Source organism: Microcaecilia unicolor, unplaced genomic scaffold (assembly GCF_901765095.1).
Source record: "Microcaecilia unicolor unplaced genomic scaffold, aMicUni1.1, whole genome shotgun sequence".
Taxonomy (NCBI): Eukaryota; Metazoa; Chordata; class Amphibia; order Gymnophiona; family Siphonopidae; genus Microcaecilia; species Microcaecilia unicolor.
This window is the reverse complement of record NW_021963082.1, coordinates 214709-231716: the sequence shown is the minus strand read 5'-3', so window position 1 is coordinate 231716 and position 17008 is coordinate 214709. Positions and strand designations below refer to the sequence as shown.

Genomic DNA, 17008 nt, shown 5'->3' with positions numbered 1-17008 from the left:
ATCAGTGAGAACAAGCAGCCTGCTTGTCCTCGGAGAATGTCGCATTACACAAGGGTGGAACAAGCACAAAGATGGCAGACACCGATGCAATTGGAGAAAATGCTATGTACTTGAGGTATGTGATTTATTTTGAAATGTTTTCTGACCAATAATAGCAACTAAAGCAGGTTGATTGTATGTTTTATTCTTTAGTTGAATACCGGACCACACCCTGAGGCAGCAAATTGCGAAACATGCCGCAAGTAGGTGGAGGCGTTCATGCCTTGTGTTTTATACAATCTTTAATGGAAGATTTGCAAGTGATACAATTAAAGCTGTAAAATGTTTTAAAGCATGAAAATATAAGGATTTTCTACGTATAAAATGAAGTTTCATATGGTTGGAATACAAAAAGAAGTTTTGGATTGGAATGCGTTTATAAATTGACTCAATGTTTGAACAGCTGGGTTTAAGATCATTTATATAGAGAGTTACCTTTGCTGCCTATCAGACCAATTAAGAAGAGTACAATTGTCACATACCCATGTCTTAAAAGAAAAAATATTCTTCCATTATACCATTTACCAGAATGTTACATAGCAATGTTATCAATGCATTCAATGTTATGATCTTTGTATTACTCACTTGATTAAATACACATCATACTTCCCCGCAGAACGTCCAGATTTCCTTTGCTTCAACTTTCGTGTCCAGCCTTCAGGAAGAGTGGGGTCCTCATATAATGGTCCACGGTCTCGGATGATAGAGCGCCGCTGCTTAGGTGAGGCTGAGGCTTCGGGGACAGCAGGTGCACTGCCAGTGCCTTCAGATGGTTCAGCTTTCCCTGCCTCAGCAGGTTCAATGGACTGCTGTGACTGCTTATGTGTCTCTTCCTCCTCCTTCTCTTTCTTCACCTTCCGGACTTTCGGAGGTTTGTCCTTTTGACTTTGCAAATCTCGGTCTTCTAATTTCTCTTCCCTGCAGTAGGAAAAAGCTATTAAGTGTCAAAGTTTGAAAGAAAGTTAACTATTATGCTGAGCATTTCAAAAGTAAACAGTTTTACAAATGAGCTCAAATTAAATTGTTAAGTACTGGCTATGATGTGTGTAAAACAAAAACAAACAGGAGACAGTCTACTGCAGAAGCAGAGCAGACAACCAAACAACAGTAGCAATCCAAGGAAGGACAAACGAAGCAAGAGTTTATCCAAATGTCAACTTTAACGGAAACAGGACCCAAACTGGCCAAATTTTGGAAAAACTTTTGTCAGGGGTCACACAGGTTTCCACAATACATTCACAGATTCAAAACATGAACTGCAATATCTGTGTTTAAAAGAAAAATGAGGTCCAATATCAAAAGTAAAAGTATGCAGCCAACAGCATCTGCATAGAAAAAGCTAGGGCCCAAAGCCAAAAGTCAGTAACCACCAAATGTTGACATGAACAGTGATCCTGAAAAACTGTGCTACATAGCTGCTGCCAGACATAGGGAAGAATCCTATATAAAAGCTTCTGGGGAAAATCAATTCCATACAGGAAGGAGGGTAGGAGTATGTAACCATGTATGCTGCTATTCACCGAGAACACATTATAGGTAAGCAACTTTTCTTTCTCTCTCTCTCTCTCTCTCCCACCCCCCCCCCCCCCAAAGGTAGGGACAGTACAGTCACACATATGGGAAATCTTAGCTAGTGGCTGCCAGCCAAGAGAGGTTAAGAATTCTATCACTGGGTGGAAACATTTTTATGAAAAGAAATCAAAATAAAATCCCCCCCAAGTGAGATGAAGGTGCATTCTTCCCCTGCAAGAGATTCTGGAAGACAGACTAGACAAACCACTGCTGCGTTGACAGGCAATTTCTAAATGATCAGGCAGCCTCAATATGGAATTAACTTCAGTTTCTTTAACATCAATTAATGATTATCTTCTATTTAAGTTGTTGAAAACTTTTTTATTCCAAAAATTTGTGAAAGCTAAGACTGATGATGATATATATATTTTTTTTGAGTGACTGTAATTCCTGGAGTATTCTCCAATATCTTTATGTACCACGCATTAAACTTTTGACACTTGCAGATAAGTCATACTGTAAAGCGAATGCTACATACCTGTAGAAGGTATTCTCCGAGGACAGCAGGCTGATTGTTCTCACTGATGGGTGACGTCCACGGCAGCCCCTCCAATCGGAATCTTCACTAGCAAAGTCCTTTGCTAGCCCTCGCGCGCCCGCGCGCACCGCGCATGCGTGGCCGTCTTCCCGCCCGAAACCGGCTCGAGCCGGCCAGTCTTATATGTAGCAAGACAAAGACAAGGGAAGACACAACTCCAAAGGGGAGGCGGGCGGGTTTGTGAGAACAATCAGCCTGCTGTCCTCGGAGAATACCTTCTACAGGTATGTAGCATTCGCTTTCTCCGAGGACAAGCAGGCTGCTTGTTCTCACTGATGGGGTATCCCTAGCCCCCAGGCTCACTCAAAACAACAACCATGGTCAATTGGGCCTCGCAACGGCGAGGACATAACTGAGATTGACCTAAAAAAATTTACCAACTAACTGAGAGTGCAGCCTGGAACAGAACAAACAGGGCCCTCAGGGGGTGGAGTTGGATCCTAAAGCCCAAACAGGTTCTGAAGAACTGACTGCCCGAACCGACTGTCGCGTCGGGTATCCTGCTGCAGGCAGTAATGAGATGTGAATGTGTGGACAGATGACCACGTCGCAGCTTTGCAAATTTCTTCAATGGAGGCTGACTTCAAGTGGGCTACCGACGCAGCCATGGCTCTAACATTATGAGCCGTGACATGACCCTCAAGAGCCAGCCCCGCCTGGGCGTAAGTGAAGGAAATGCAATCTGCTAGCCAATTGGATATGGTGCGTTTCCCCACAGCCACTCCCCTCCTATTGGGATCAAAAGAAACAAACAATTGGGCGGACTGTCTGTTGGGCTGTGTCCGCTCCAGATAGAAGGCCAATGCTCTCTTGCAGTCCAATGTGTGCAGCTGACGTTCAGCAGGGCAGGAATGAGGACGGGGAAAAAATGTTGGCAAGACAATTGACTGGTTCAGATGGAACTCCGACACGACCTTTGGCAAGAACTTAGGGTGAGTGCGGAGGACTACTCTGTTATGATGAAATTTGGTGTAAGGGGCCTGGGCTACCAGGGCCTGAAGCTCACTGACTCTACGAGCTGAAGTAACTGCCACCAAGAAAATGACCTTCCAGGTCAAGTACTTCAGATGGCAGGAATTCAGTGGCTCAAAAGGAGGTTTCATCAGCTGGGTGAGAACGACATTGAGATCCCATGACACTGTAGGAGGCTTGACAGGGGGCTTTGACAAAAGCAAACCTCTCATGAAGCGAACAACTAAAGGCTGTCCCGAGATCGGCTTACCTTCCACATGGTAATGGTATGCACTGATTGCACTAAGGTGAACCCTTACAGAGTTGGTCTTGAGGCCAGACTCAGACAAGTGCAGAAGGTATTCAAGCAGGGTCTGTGTAGGACAAGAGCGAGGATCTAGGGCCTTGCTGTCACACCAGACGGCAAACCTCCTCCATAGAAAGAAGTAACTCCTCTTAGTGGAATCTTTCCTGGAAGCAAGCAAGATGCGGGAGACACCCTCCGACAGACCCAAAGAGGCAAAGTCTACGCTGTCAACATCCAGGCCGTGAGAGCCAGGGACCGGAGGCTGGGATGCAGAAGAGCCTCTTCGTCCTGCGTGATGAGGGTCGGAAAACACTCCAATCTCCACGGTTCTTCGGAGGATAACTCCAGAAGAAGAGGGAACCAGATCTGACGCGGCCAAAAATTAGCAATCAGAATCATGGTGCCTCGGTCTTGCTTGAGTTTCAGCAAAGTCTTCCCCACCAGAGGAATGGGAGGATAAGCATACAGCAGACCCTCCCCCCAATTCAGGAGGAAGGCATCCGATGCCAGTCTGCCGTGGGCCTGAAGCCTGGAACAGAACTGAGGGACTTTGTGGTTGGCTCGAGATGCGAAGAGATCCACCAAGGGGGTGCCCCACGTTTGGAAGATCTGGCGCACCACTCGGGAGTTGAGCGACCACTCGTGAGGTTGCATAATCCTGCTCAATCTGTCGGCCAGACTGTTGTTTACGCCTGCCAGATATGTGGCTTGGAGCACCATGCCGTGACGGCGAGCCCAGAGCCACATGCTGACGGCTTCCTGACACAGGGGGCGAGATCCGGTGCCCCCCTGCTTGTTGACGTAGTACATGGCAACCTGGTTGTCTGTCTGAATTTGGATAATTTGGCGGGACAGCCGATCTCTGAAAGCCTTCAGAGCGTTCCAGATCGCTCGCAACTCCAGAAGATTGATCTGCAGATCGCGTTCCTGGAGGGACCAGCTTCCTTGGGTGTGAAGCCCATCGACATGAGCTCCCCATCCCAGGAGAGACGCATCCGTGGTCAGCACTTTTTGTGGCTGAGGAATTTGGAAAGGACGTCCCAGAGTCAAATTGGACCAAATCGTCCACCAATACAGGGATTTGAGAAAACTCGTGGACAGGTGGATCACGTCTTCTAGATCCCCAGCAGCTTGAAACCACTGGGAAGCTAGGGTCCATTGAGCAGATCTCATGTGAAGGCGGGCCATGGGAGTCACATGAACTGTGGAGGCCATGTGGCCCAGCAATCTCAACATCTGCCGAGCTGTGATCTGCTGTGACGCTCGTACCCGCGAGACGAGGGACAACAAGTTGCTGGCCCTCGCCTCTGGGAGGTAGGCGCGAGCTGTCTGAGAATCCAGCAGAGCTCCTATGAACTCGAGTTTCTGCACTGGGAGGAGATGGGACTTTGGGTAATTTATCACAAACCCCAGTAGCTCCAGGAGGCGAATAGTCATCTGCATGGACTGCAGGGCTCCTGCCTCGGATGTGTTCTTCACCAGCCAATCGTCGAGATATGGGAACACGTGCACCCCCAGCCTGCGAAGTGCCGCTGCTACTACAGCCAAGCACTTTGTGAACACCCTGGGCGCAGAGGCGAGCCCAAAGGGTAGCACACAGTACTGGAAGTGACGTGTGCCCAGCTGAAATCGCAGATACTGTCTGTGAGCTGGCAGTATCGGGATGTGTGTATAGGCATCCTTCAAGTCCAGAGAGCATAGCCAATCGTTTTCCTGAATCATGGGAAGGAGGGTGCCCAGGGAAAGCATCCTGAACTTTTCTTTTACGAGATATTTGTTCAGGGCCCTTAGGTCTAGGATGGGACGCATCCCCCCTGTTTTCTTTTCCACAAGGAAGTACCTGGAATAGAATCCCAGCCCTTCTTGCCCGGATGGCACGGGCTCGACCGCATTGGCGCTGAGAAGGGCGGAGAGTTCCTCTGCAAGTACCTGCTTGTGCTGGAAGCTGTAAGACTGAGCTCCCGGTGGACAATTTGGAGGTTTGGAGGCCAAATTGAGGGTGTATCCTTGCCGGACTATTTGCAGAACCCACTGATCGGAGGTTAGGAGAGGCCACCTTTGGTGAAAAGCTTTCAACCTCCCCCCGACTGGCAGGTCGCCCGGCACTGACACTTGGATGTCGGCTATGCTCTGCTGGAGCCAGTCAAAAGCCCGTCCCTTGCTTTTGCTGGGGAGCCGCGGGGCCTTGCTGAGTCGCACGCTGCTGACGAGAGCGAGTGCGCTGGGGCTTAGCCTGGGCCACAGGCTGTCGAGAAGGAGGATTGTACCTACGCTTGCCAGAAGAGTAGGGACCAGTCTTCCTTCCCCCGAAAAATCTTCTACCTGTAGAGGTAGATGCTGAAGGCTGCCGGCGGGAGAACTTGTCGAATGCGGTATCCCGCTGGTGGAGATGCTCTACCACCTGTTCGACCTTCTCTCCAAAAATATTGTCCGCATGGCAAGGCGAGTCCGCAATCCGCTGCTGGAGTCTATTCTCCAGGTCGGAGGCACGCAGCCATGAGAGCCTGCGCATCACCACACCTTGAGCAGCGGCCCTGGACGCAACATCAAAGGTGTCATACACCCCTCTGGCCAGGAATTTTCTGCACGCCTTCAGCTGCCTGACCACCTCCTGAAATGGCTTGGCTTGCTCAGGAGGGAGCGCATCAACCAAGCCCGCCAACTGCCGCACATTGTTCCGCATGTGTATGCTCGTGTAGAGCTGGTAAGACTGGATTTTGGCCACGAGCATAGAAGAATGGTAGGCCTTCCTCCCAAAGGAGTCTAAGGTTCTAGAGTCTTTGCCCGGGGGTGCCGAAGCATGCTCCCTAGAACTCTTAGCCTTCTTTGGGGCCAAATCCACAACTCCAGAGTCATGAGGCAACTGGGTGCGCATCAGCTCTGGGTCCCCATGGATCCGGTACTGGGACTCGATCTTCTTGGGAATGTGGGGATTAGTTAGAGGTTTTGTCCAGTTCACAAGCAATGTCTTTTTTAGGACATGGTGCAAGGGAACAGTGGACGCTTCCTTAGGTGGAGAAGGATAGTCCAGGAGCTCAAACATTTCAGCCCTGGGCTCGTCCTCCACAACCACCGAGAAGGGGATGGCCGTAGACATCTCCCGGACAAAGGAAGCGAAAGACAGACTCTCAGGAGGAGAAAGCTGTCTTTCAGGGGAGGGAGTGGGATCAGAAGGAAGACCCTCAGACTCCTCGTCAGAGAAATATCTGGGGTCTTCCTCTTCCTCCCACGAGGCCTCACCTTCAGTGTCAGACACAAGTTCACGAACCTGTGTCTGCAACCTCGCCCGGCTCGGCTCCGTGGAGCCACGTCCACGATGGGGGCGTCGAGAGGTAGACTCCCTCGCCCGCATCGGCGAAGCTCCCTCCGCCGACGTAGTCGGGGAGCCCTCCTGGGAGGTGGCCGCAGTCGGCACCGCACGCGGTACCGACGTCGGGGACCTCACCCCAGGCGATGGGCCAGCCGGCGCCACGCTCGACGGTACCGGAGGCGCAAGCACTGCCGGTACCGGAGGGGTAGGGCGCAACAGCTCTCCCAGAATCTTTGGGAGAACGGCCCGGAGGCTCTCGTTCAGAGCGGCTGCAGAGAAAGGCAGAGAGGTCGATGCAGGCGTCGACGTCAGAACCTGTTCCGGGCGTGGAGGCTGTTCCGGGCTGTCCAGAGTGGAGCGCATCGACACCTCCTGAACAGAGGGTGAGCGGTCCTCTCGGTGCCGATGCCTGCTGGGTGCCGACTCCCTCGGCGACCCAGAGCTCTCGGTGCCGACGCGGGGAGGAGACCGGTGTCGATGCTTCTTCGACTTCTTCCGAAGCATGTCACCGGAGCTCCCCGGCACCGACGAGGAGGACGTAGAATCCAGCCGTCGCTTCCTCGGGGCCGAGGCCGAAGGAGGTCGGTCTCGGGGGGGCTGTACCGCAGGAACCCTCAGGGTAGGGGGAGACCCACCCGAAGGCTCACCGCCACCAGCAGGGGAATGGACAGCCCTCACCTGCACTCCAGACGATGCACCACCGTCCGACGACATCAGCAGACGAGGTCCCGGTACCACCGACGTCAATGCAGTCGCCTGATGCCTCAGCGCCGATGCAGAGACTCGATGCCTCGATGCACCCGATACTCTAGCAGCCGAGGAAGAAGGTCTGGATGCTGACGACGTCGATGCACTCAATGCCCCCGGTGCCGATGCCGACGAAGAGCCCGAGAACAAAACGTTCCACTGGGCCAATCTCGCTACCTGAGTCCGCCTTTGTAACAGGGAACACAGACTACAGTTCTGAGGACGGTGCTCGGCCCCCAGACACTGAAGACACGACGAGTGCCTATCAGTGAGCGAGATTACCCGGGCGCACTGGGTGCACTTCTTGAAGCCGCTGGCAGGCTTCGATGTCATGGGCGGAAAAATCACGCCGGCGAAATCAAAAGCCGAAATGGCGAAAATTAGCACCAAAACTTTGAGGGAGAAAAATCTCGACCGAGGCCGAAAAGAGGCCTACCCCGACGACGAAAGAAAACTTACCGGGGCAAAATCTGAAAATACGGGAAGGGGTAAAACGAAACCAGAGGGGGCTTCCGGAGCACTTCCCGAACAGTTTTAAAGGATTTTCCGAAGAAAAAACACGTCGAAAAAAAGGACGCGCGAGGTCGACTTTCTGGGGCTCGACACGGCGAAAACACGACCGTAGCGAGTGCGGACGAAAGAAGACTGGCCGGCTCGAGCCGGTTTCGGGCGGTAAGACGGCCGCGCATGCGCGGTGCGCGCAAGGGCTAGCAAAGGACTTTGCTAGTGAAGATTCCGATTGGAGGGGCTGCCATGGACGTCACCCATCAGTGAGAACAAGCAGCCTGCTTGTCCTCGGAGAATGTAATATAAAGTGAAGATACTAGCCTGTAGCATGTATTCTCAGAGGACAGCAGGCCACTCATGCTCACATGTGGGTGATGTCATCCATGTTGCCCGGTGCAGAACGCTTGATAGCGTGTTACAGCTTTTGAACAGCATGCGTAGAGTTCCCACTGCACATGCACAAGTGTCTTCCTGCCCGCTGCAAAAGTGCAGGACCTGCAGTACAATAGGTTAGCTACCAAAAGGAGACAACTCCAAGGAGAGGTGGAAGGGTATGTGAGAATGAATAGCCTGTTGTCCTCGAAGAATACCTGCTACAGGTATCTTCACTTTCTCAGAGGGAAAGCAGGCTATACTCTCACATGTGGGAATACCTAGCTAACAGGTTTACTGAAAACAACCACTGTAGGTCAATTGGAACTTGCAACGGCAAGTTCCAAGACCTGATCAACCTGAAACTATGGTATACAAACTGTGTGAGAGTGCAGCCTGGAGCAGAACAAAGTGGGCCTAGGGGGTGGAGTTGGATTCTAGATCCCAAATACTGCAGAACTGTCTGTCCAAACCTACTGCATCGGGTATCCTGCTCAAGGCAGTAGTGAGATGTGAATATGTAGACTGAAGACCACGCTACAGCCTTGCAAATGTCTTTACTGGAGGTTGAGCTCAAGTGGGCTACCAACACAGCCATGGCTCTGACATTGTGAGCCTTGACATGGCCCTAAGTAAAAGGCCAATGCTTGCAATGCACTCTCACCAGGATGGGCATGAGGATTGGGAAAGAATGCTGAAAAACAATAGACTGGTTCAGATAGAACTCCGACACTACCTTAGACAGGAACTTAAGGTGTGTGCGGAGTACTACTCTGTTGTGATGAAACTTACTATAATAAGGTGGATCCACTACTAGGGCCTGAAAGCTCACTGACCCTGCGAGCTGAAGTAACTAACACCAAAAACAAGACCTTCCAGGTCAAGTACTTCAGTGGACAGGAATCAAGTGGCTCAAAAGGAGCTTTCATTAGCTGAGTGAGCATGACGTTCAGGTCCCATCACACAGGTGGAGGTTTGACAGGGGGCTATGTCAACAGCAAACCTCTCATAAAGCGAACAACTAGAGGCTATCCTGAGATGGGCTTACTCTCTACTTGATGATGATAGGTAGTAACTGCACTGAAGTTAACTCTTACAGAGTTGGTCTTGAGACCAGACTCAGAGAGGTGTAGAAGGTATTCAAGAGTCTGTGCAGGGCAAGAAATGGGATGTAGGGCCTTGCAGTCGTACCATATGGCAAACCTCCTCCATTTGAAAGAATAACACCTTTTAGTGGAATCTTTCCTGCAAGCCAGCAAGACCCTGGAGACACCCTCAGGAAGATGCAAGGAAGCAAATTCTAAGCTCTCAACATCCAGGCTGTGAGGGCCAGGGACTGTGTGATGAGAGTTGGGGAAACACTCCAATCAAAATGGTTCTTTGGTGGATAACATCAGAAAAGGGAAGCAGATCTGCCTGGGCCAATAAGAAACTAAGCGATCAGTATCATGGTTCCTCAGTGTTGCTCGAGTTTCAGCAAAGCCTTCCTCACAAGAGGGATGGGAGAATACTCATACAGAAGACCATTCCCCCAATGGAGGAGGAAGGCATCCATAGCTAGTCTGTCGTGCACCCTGACCCTGGAACAGTACCAAGGAACTTTGTGGTTGAGTGGAGTGGCAAAGAGATTAATTGAGGAGGTGCCCCATTCTCGGAAGATCTTACTTGTGACCACTCGTATGGTTGCATGACCCTGCTCAGTCTGTCAGTCATGCCGTTTGATTTGCCCACTAGGTATGTGGCCCAAAGAACTATCCTGTTCTGGACAGCCCAGTGCCACATCTGGACAGCCTCCTGACACAGAGGATATGATCCGGTACCCCCTGCTTGTGGGTTTAATATATTGCAACCTATTTGTCATTTGAATGATTACAATTTTGTTTAAACAGAGATCTCTGAAAGCTTTTAGAGTGTTCCTGATTGCCCGTAGCTCCAGGAGGTTGATGTGAAGCTCCAATTCCTGAGCCAACCAAACACCTTGGGTATGAAGCCCATCTACATGAGCTCCCCACCCCAGACAAGATGTAGCCATCATCAGCACTTTCTGAGGCTCAGCAATTTGGAATGGGAGTCCCACCGTCAAACTGGTCTGAACTGACCACCAGATTATACCAGCTCCGGCGTCACTTGGATGACATCTGCTAGATTCCCGGAGGCCTGACAACACTGGGCCATTCTCATGTAAAGAGGTGCCATAGGTGTGACATGCACCATGGAGGCCTTGTGGCCTAACAACCTCAACATCTGCTGAGCCGTGACCTGCTGGCTGGTTCGAACCCGAACTGCAAGTGCGACCAGAGCATCTGCCCTGGGCACAGGGAGATAGGCTCATACCTGCTGTAGTCTAGCAGGGCTCTGATGAACAGAGAGCAGATGGGACTTTGTATGGTTTAAAACAAACCCTAGTAGCTCTAGCACCCAAATAGTCCTCTGCATGGACTCTTTCAACGTGCTCTTCACTGGCCAATCGTCCAGGTAGGGAAACATATGGACTCCCATTCTGCGTAATGACGCTGCGACTACAGCTAAACAGTTGATGAAAACTCTGGGAACTGATGAGTTCCCACCTGAAATCTGGAGTTACTTCCTGTGGTCTGGAAGTATCGAGATGTGAGTGTAGGCATCATTTAAGTCCAGAGAGCATAGCCAATCTTGAGCCTGAATCATTGGGAGAAGGATGGCCAGGGAAACCATCCTGAACTTTCCTTTGGCCAGAAATTTGTTCAGGGCCCTTAGGTTTAGGATGGGACGCATCCCCCATTTTCTTTGGCACAAGGAGTTACCTGGAATAGAAACCCTTTCCTTCTTCCCCTGGTGGAATGGGCTCGACCATGTGGGTCTTTAGAAGGGCGGAGACTTCCTCTGCAAGTACCTCATGAGAAGAGATTAGAGGAGATGCTCTCGGTGGGCAATTTGGTGGTTGGTGCCGCCAATGTAGAGCGTAACTAAGATGGACCATTTGAACAACTTACCAGTCTGAAATTACAAGAGGCCACCTTTCTTGGAAAAAAACTCAGCCTCCCTCTTACCTCTTACTTTTGTATAGCAACTGTTCTCCCCAAAGCAATTACCAATTGTACCTATATTTGGTAAGTTACTAATAAAAGAATTTGATTGCTTTCTCAATTACACGTGGCCTTGGGTCTTTTGTCTCTCCAAACTGGGTTTGGCAAGTAATCTGGGGAGGTGGTGAAAAGACCCTAAAAACAATGGGATACCATAGGACTCCTCCTCTGTGAAGTACTGTGGATCCTCATCAGACTCCCCTGAGTGCTCCTCATCCGTGTCAGCAAAGAACTCCTTATGGGAGGCCTGACAGCAAGCATGTCTTGACATAGAGGGACAACTACCTCAAGAGGGGCGTCAACGTGTAGGCTCCCACCCTTGACTCTGGAGAAGTTTCCTCCACTGATGTCAAAGAGGTGCCCACATGGGCAGCTGCCAACACCGGTATTGCAGATGGCACCGATGTCAGAAACCTCACTGAAGGCTTAGGGTCTTGCAGGGCAGCAGCAAGAGGCATGGCTGGTGCAAGCACCCCGGATGCCGATGTATAGTAAAATCCCTGCCAAGTGCTCTTGGAGCATGGCCTGATACACTTATTGAAAGAGGCCATTGGTAAAGGCTGGGGTGTCAGTTCAGAGTTGCCGGGGTTGAAGTGGGTGCCTAGTCCTGGCTGCATGGAGACCCGTGCATCAGCACCTCCTGTATGGAGGAGCGGTCCTCCTGGCACCAATGCTTCTCAGGGACTGAATCCCTTGGAGCCTCAGAGCTCCTGGCACTGTGTGTGGAGGGGGATTGATGCCTATACTTCTTGGCCTTTGCCCAACACCAGTCATCGACACTCCTCGGTGCTGAAGGCGATGTCAAATCCCCACATCATCTCGATGTCAGAGCTAATGCTGACTGGTCCTGGGGCCCTGCACAGAGGCCAGCATCGAAGAAGGTGGAGACCCACTCGATGTCCCACTCCCAATGTCTGTCAAGGGTCTGGCAGCCATGGAGCCCGACTCACCCGATGCAGACGCCAAGGATTCGGACTGGGCTCCAAAAATTTTCTGTTTGAGCCTTTCTGGCCAGCTGTGTTCTTTTCTTCATACAAAGGCAAAGAATACAGCTGGAAGGGATATGTTTAGGCCCCAAACAATGAAGACACCAAGAATAGGAGTCCTTGCTAGAGATGGTACTATTGCACAGGGCACAGCACTTAAAAGCCACTGGGAACCTATGAAGACATGGAAGAAAAAGCTCCGTGGCCAAGGGTGACTTGGAAAAAAGGGGCTAAGCATTACAATAAAGAAAAAATAAACCCCGACCAGAGCTCAGGCGTAAGAGGACCTACCGAGTGCAGAAAAACAAAGAAAACTTAGACATGGGGAAAAACACTACAACTGTAAGGAAAAGGAAAGGGGAAAACCCCCCAAAAGGAGTGGGGGGGGGGGGGGGGACTGGAAAAATTCCCTGGGAAGGCAGAAAAAAATTTGCTGCTAAAAAGCAACCGCACCAGACGCTGTGAGGGAGCCACAAAATAGCACATATTCTCCTCCTGGTGGATGAGGGGGAAAGCAGACAGTTGCCCAGGAACGCATGACTTGGTGTGGAGTATCCTTGAAAGATACTATTGAAACAGGACATTTAGGGAATCCCAGTACAGAGGCTTCAACAATGCTGAGAGTAAGCCAGGTGTGCTTAATGAGACAGCAGGATAAAGGATACACATTATCCCCTTCAACTTCTAAGCAGCTTGTAAATCAATGGAAAAAACACAATTTGAAGTGCCTGTATACAACTCTAGAAGCCTACAAAATAAAATGGGTGAGTTAAGAGTATAAAGCACTAAATGAGGAGGTAGATATAATAGGCATCTCAGAGACTTGGTGGAAAGAGGACAATCAATGGGACACTGTGTTAACAGGGTACAAATTGTATCGCAATGATAGAGAGGATCAAATTGGAGGGGGGTTGCATTAATATGTTAAAGAGGAAATTGAGTCAAATAAAATAAACATTCCACGAGACAGATAGCAGTATGGAATCATTATGGATAGAAATTCCATGTGTGAAGGGAAGGAGTATTCTTGTAGGGCTGTACTACCATCTGCCACAATAGAATGGATAAAGAAATGTTTACAGAGATTAGGAAAGCTGGCAAATTGGGCAACGCTGTAAATGGGTGATTTCAATTACCAGAATTTCACCCACAATTCTACTCAATGTACAATGTGTTTCTGGGTAACTGTGGCAGGAAATAATGAAAAAAGTGGAGAAAAAAAGAAGACCTCAGAAAATTTGGAACTTCCTCGTTTTTAAAGGACACACCTTTTGTATAATGAGGGAACCACTTTAATCATACGTCTTCAAAAAAAAACAAAAAAAACTCCACTATATCAGCTTCACAAAAACACTGCCACTGTACCCTTACAAACACTCATAGCTGAGACTCAACATGTATTGGGAAATAACTTGGAAAAAGTACTTATCTTAGATGACAATTTTCATAGATTTTTATGGTGTCCAGCCTTGCGCAGATAACTTCTAAACTTGCATAAAGTCCCGACAGGGATTCCCTGTCTCGCTAACAGATAGCTGCTTCAGGGGAAATCATTTATAATAAACAGCTCCAAGTAGTTAACTTCTCCCATAGTCTCTGTGTCACCCTGGAATACAAAAATGGTGGACGGCTACTTTTTTAAAAAATTCCACTTAAATACTCAGCGTGTGACGTCACCGATCTCTCCTCCAATCAAATCAGCAATGCAATTAAAGGAATGCTTTCCATTCAATAGATACGTTTAAACCTTAAGGAATGACTGTCTGTCTGTAACATAAATATCCATCGTTGTTCCCTTTGTCGTAACAATCGCCTTACATCACCCCTCCGCTCTGTTGTTCTTATTTGTTCAACCACAATGCATTTCAGATCAGAAAATTGATGATGTTCCTTCAAGCAATGCAATACCATTGGTTCATAAATTTTCTCAGCCTGTATACAATGTCTATGTTCTATCAATCGGGTTTTCAAAGGACGAGATGTCTTTCCCACGTAAAACAATTTGCAGGGACAGCCTATGATATAAATTACATTCGCAGAAGCACAATTAGTTGTAGACTGCAAGGGGTAAACTTTCTCTGTGTCTGCATCCACAAGCACGTTCGATTCAATCATGATGCTGCACACCGAGCAATGACCACACGCACTATGTGATCCTTCCTTCGGTCTCCTAAAGCTGGAACGATTCCAAATATCCGCAGGACATAACGCAAAAATCACTCTTGAGATTCTGAAAGCAAGTTTAGAAGTTATCTGCGCAAGGCTGGACACCATAAAAATCTATGAAAATTGTCATCTAAGATAAGTACTTTTTCCAAGTTATTTCCCGATACATGTTGAGTCTCAGCTATGAGTGTTTGTAAGGGCACAGTGGCAGTGTTTTTGTGAAGCTGATATAGTGGAGTTTTTTTTTAAGACATATTTTTAAAGTGGTCCCCTCATTATACAAAAGGCGTGTCCTTTAAAAACGAGGAAGTTCCGAATTTTCTGAGGTCTTCTTTTTTTCTCCACTTTTTTCATTATTTACTGCCACAGTTACCCAGAAACACATTGTACACTGAGTAGAATTGTGGGTGAAATTCTGATAATATATTCTACTTATTCCGAAAACACTCAGTGATTTCAATTACCCCAATATTTTTTTTCTTACATTTGTACCCCGCGCTTTCCCACTCATAGCAGGTTCAATGCAGCTTACATATTATATACAGGTACTTATTTGTACCTGGGGCAATGGAGGGTTAAGTGACTTGCCCAGAGTCACAAGAAGCTGCCTGTGCCTGCAGTGGGAATCGAACCCAGTTCCCCAGGACCAAAGTCCACCACTCTAACCACTAGGCCACTCCTCCACTCCACTATGGTTTATAAATTTTCTTAGCTTGTATACAATGTCTATGTTCTATCAATCGGTTTTTCAAAGGACGAGATGTCTGTCCCACGTAAAACAATTTGCACAGACAGCCTACGATTGATTGGATAAATGTTACATCAGGGAGTGCTAGGGAGATAAAATTTCTAGATGAAATAAATGACAGAGGGAGCCATTCAGGATCTGGTCATTGGTGGTGTGCAGGGCATAGTGCGAGAGGTGGCAGTGTTGGGTTCCCTGGGAAACAGTGATCATAACAAAATCAAGTTTGAGCTACTATCTGGGATGAACCCGCAAAGGAAATCTACTGTAACTGCATAAAATGAGGAAAATGGTTAAAAAGAAACTAAAAGGATCAGCTGCTGAGGTTAGGACACTAAATTAAACGTGGACGTTATTCAAAAATACCATTTGGAAGCCCGGTTCAGATGCATTCCATTTGCAAAGGTGGAAAGAAGAGAAAAAGACAGCCAGCATGGTTAAAAGGTGAAGTAAGAGAGGCTACAACAGCCAAAAGATTGTCCTTCAAAGAATGGAAAAAGGATCCAAATGAAGAAAATAAGAAGCAACATAAGAACTGGCAAGTCAGATGCAAAGCATGGGTGGAGGATTTTCCATCTTGAGAGAGAGCCACATTGAAATATTTGGGGATAGTTCTGCCTAGGGATTTATCTACTTTGTACCTATAAAACGTCCATCCCTTGTTGGGAGTACACCTGCCTGAACTTGCACCTTTGGAAATCATACACTTTGTCTCTGTGGGACAGAATAACATTTGTTTAACATGGTTTTAATCTCTCGGTGGCTTTATACTTTTCAGTTACTCCCTTTATATCTCCAGTGTCAGGAGCTGGCATTTACCAAGTTCCTGCAGAGCTATCTATGGTTGAGTAAGAAACCTTGCATGCCCCCATGATCCAGATCCCGAAGGCTCATGGAGGCATGGGTTTATTAAACATCTGCCTGTGGCCAGTGGCATGTGCCACATTTACACATTTTTCCCTAACAGCATTGGAAACTCATTTGATCCCAGAAGTGCATTTCAGTCATTTCTTACATACTTCTAGCAAATTGCCTCCTGGTGCCTTTACTATGTATCCTTTTTTAAAAACTGGTAGGGACATTTGGAGATGGGTGTGCTCCCAGCACCATTTCTCTGCTAAGGTGACTCGCTATTTATCACTCTGTGATAACCCAGCATTTCACCAGGGCGGTATCCCAGAGCTTTTCTCAATGGGCACGCAAGGGACTTCTGTACATATCTCAAGTTGTGACTGAGGGGGAAATTATGGTCCTTTGCTGATCTGCAGCATGATTTTTCATTGCCAGCTTCACACACTTTTCCTTCATCATGACATCTCTTCCTTAGAATGGACGGATCTTATTATGTTCAAGAAACATTAGAGAAGGCTTATACCTTGGGGTCACAACTGTCCATACCTCTGGCTTTTCATTACCAATATCTTAAAGACTCTATCCCTGACAAAGACAATACGAACCTGGCTGTGAAGTGGTCCAATGATTTGTACTGCATGCTAATGGTGGAACAACTGCAAGGTTATGAGGTGGGCCTGACTAACCGAGTAGATGTTGTTTTACATCATGAACTGTTATACAAGTTTGACATACAGCTTACCGGACGTGCTTGACTCCACAAGATACCTGTCTTAAATGTGGGGCTGGCACTGCACTTCCATCATTTCTTTTTGGAACAAGTTCTTGTCTGACACAGACACCTAATGGAA

The 17008-nt window shown here is 48.4% G+C and overlaps 1 protein-coding gene across 1 annotated transcript in view; it reads right to left on the bottom strand.

The window, feature by feature from the left end:
• Positions 1 to 624: 624 nt before the first annotated feature.
• The window catches only part of LOC115458902 (methyl-CpG-binding protein 2-like), a gene marked incomplete at its 3' end in the record, with an annotated part of 208862 nt that continues 192478 nt past the window's right edge, over positions 625 to 17008 (bottom strand). Inside the window, exon 2 of the mRNA XM_030188747.1 lies at positions 625 to 957. Within this exon, the coding sequence (XP_030044607.1) occupies positions 625 to 957 (333 nt within the window). The remainder of the gene's footprint in view (positions 958 to 17008) is intronic.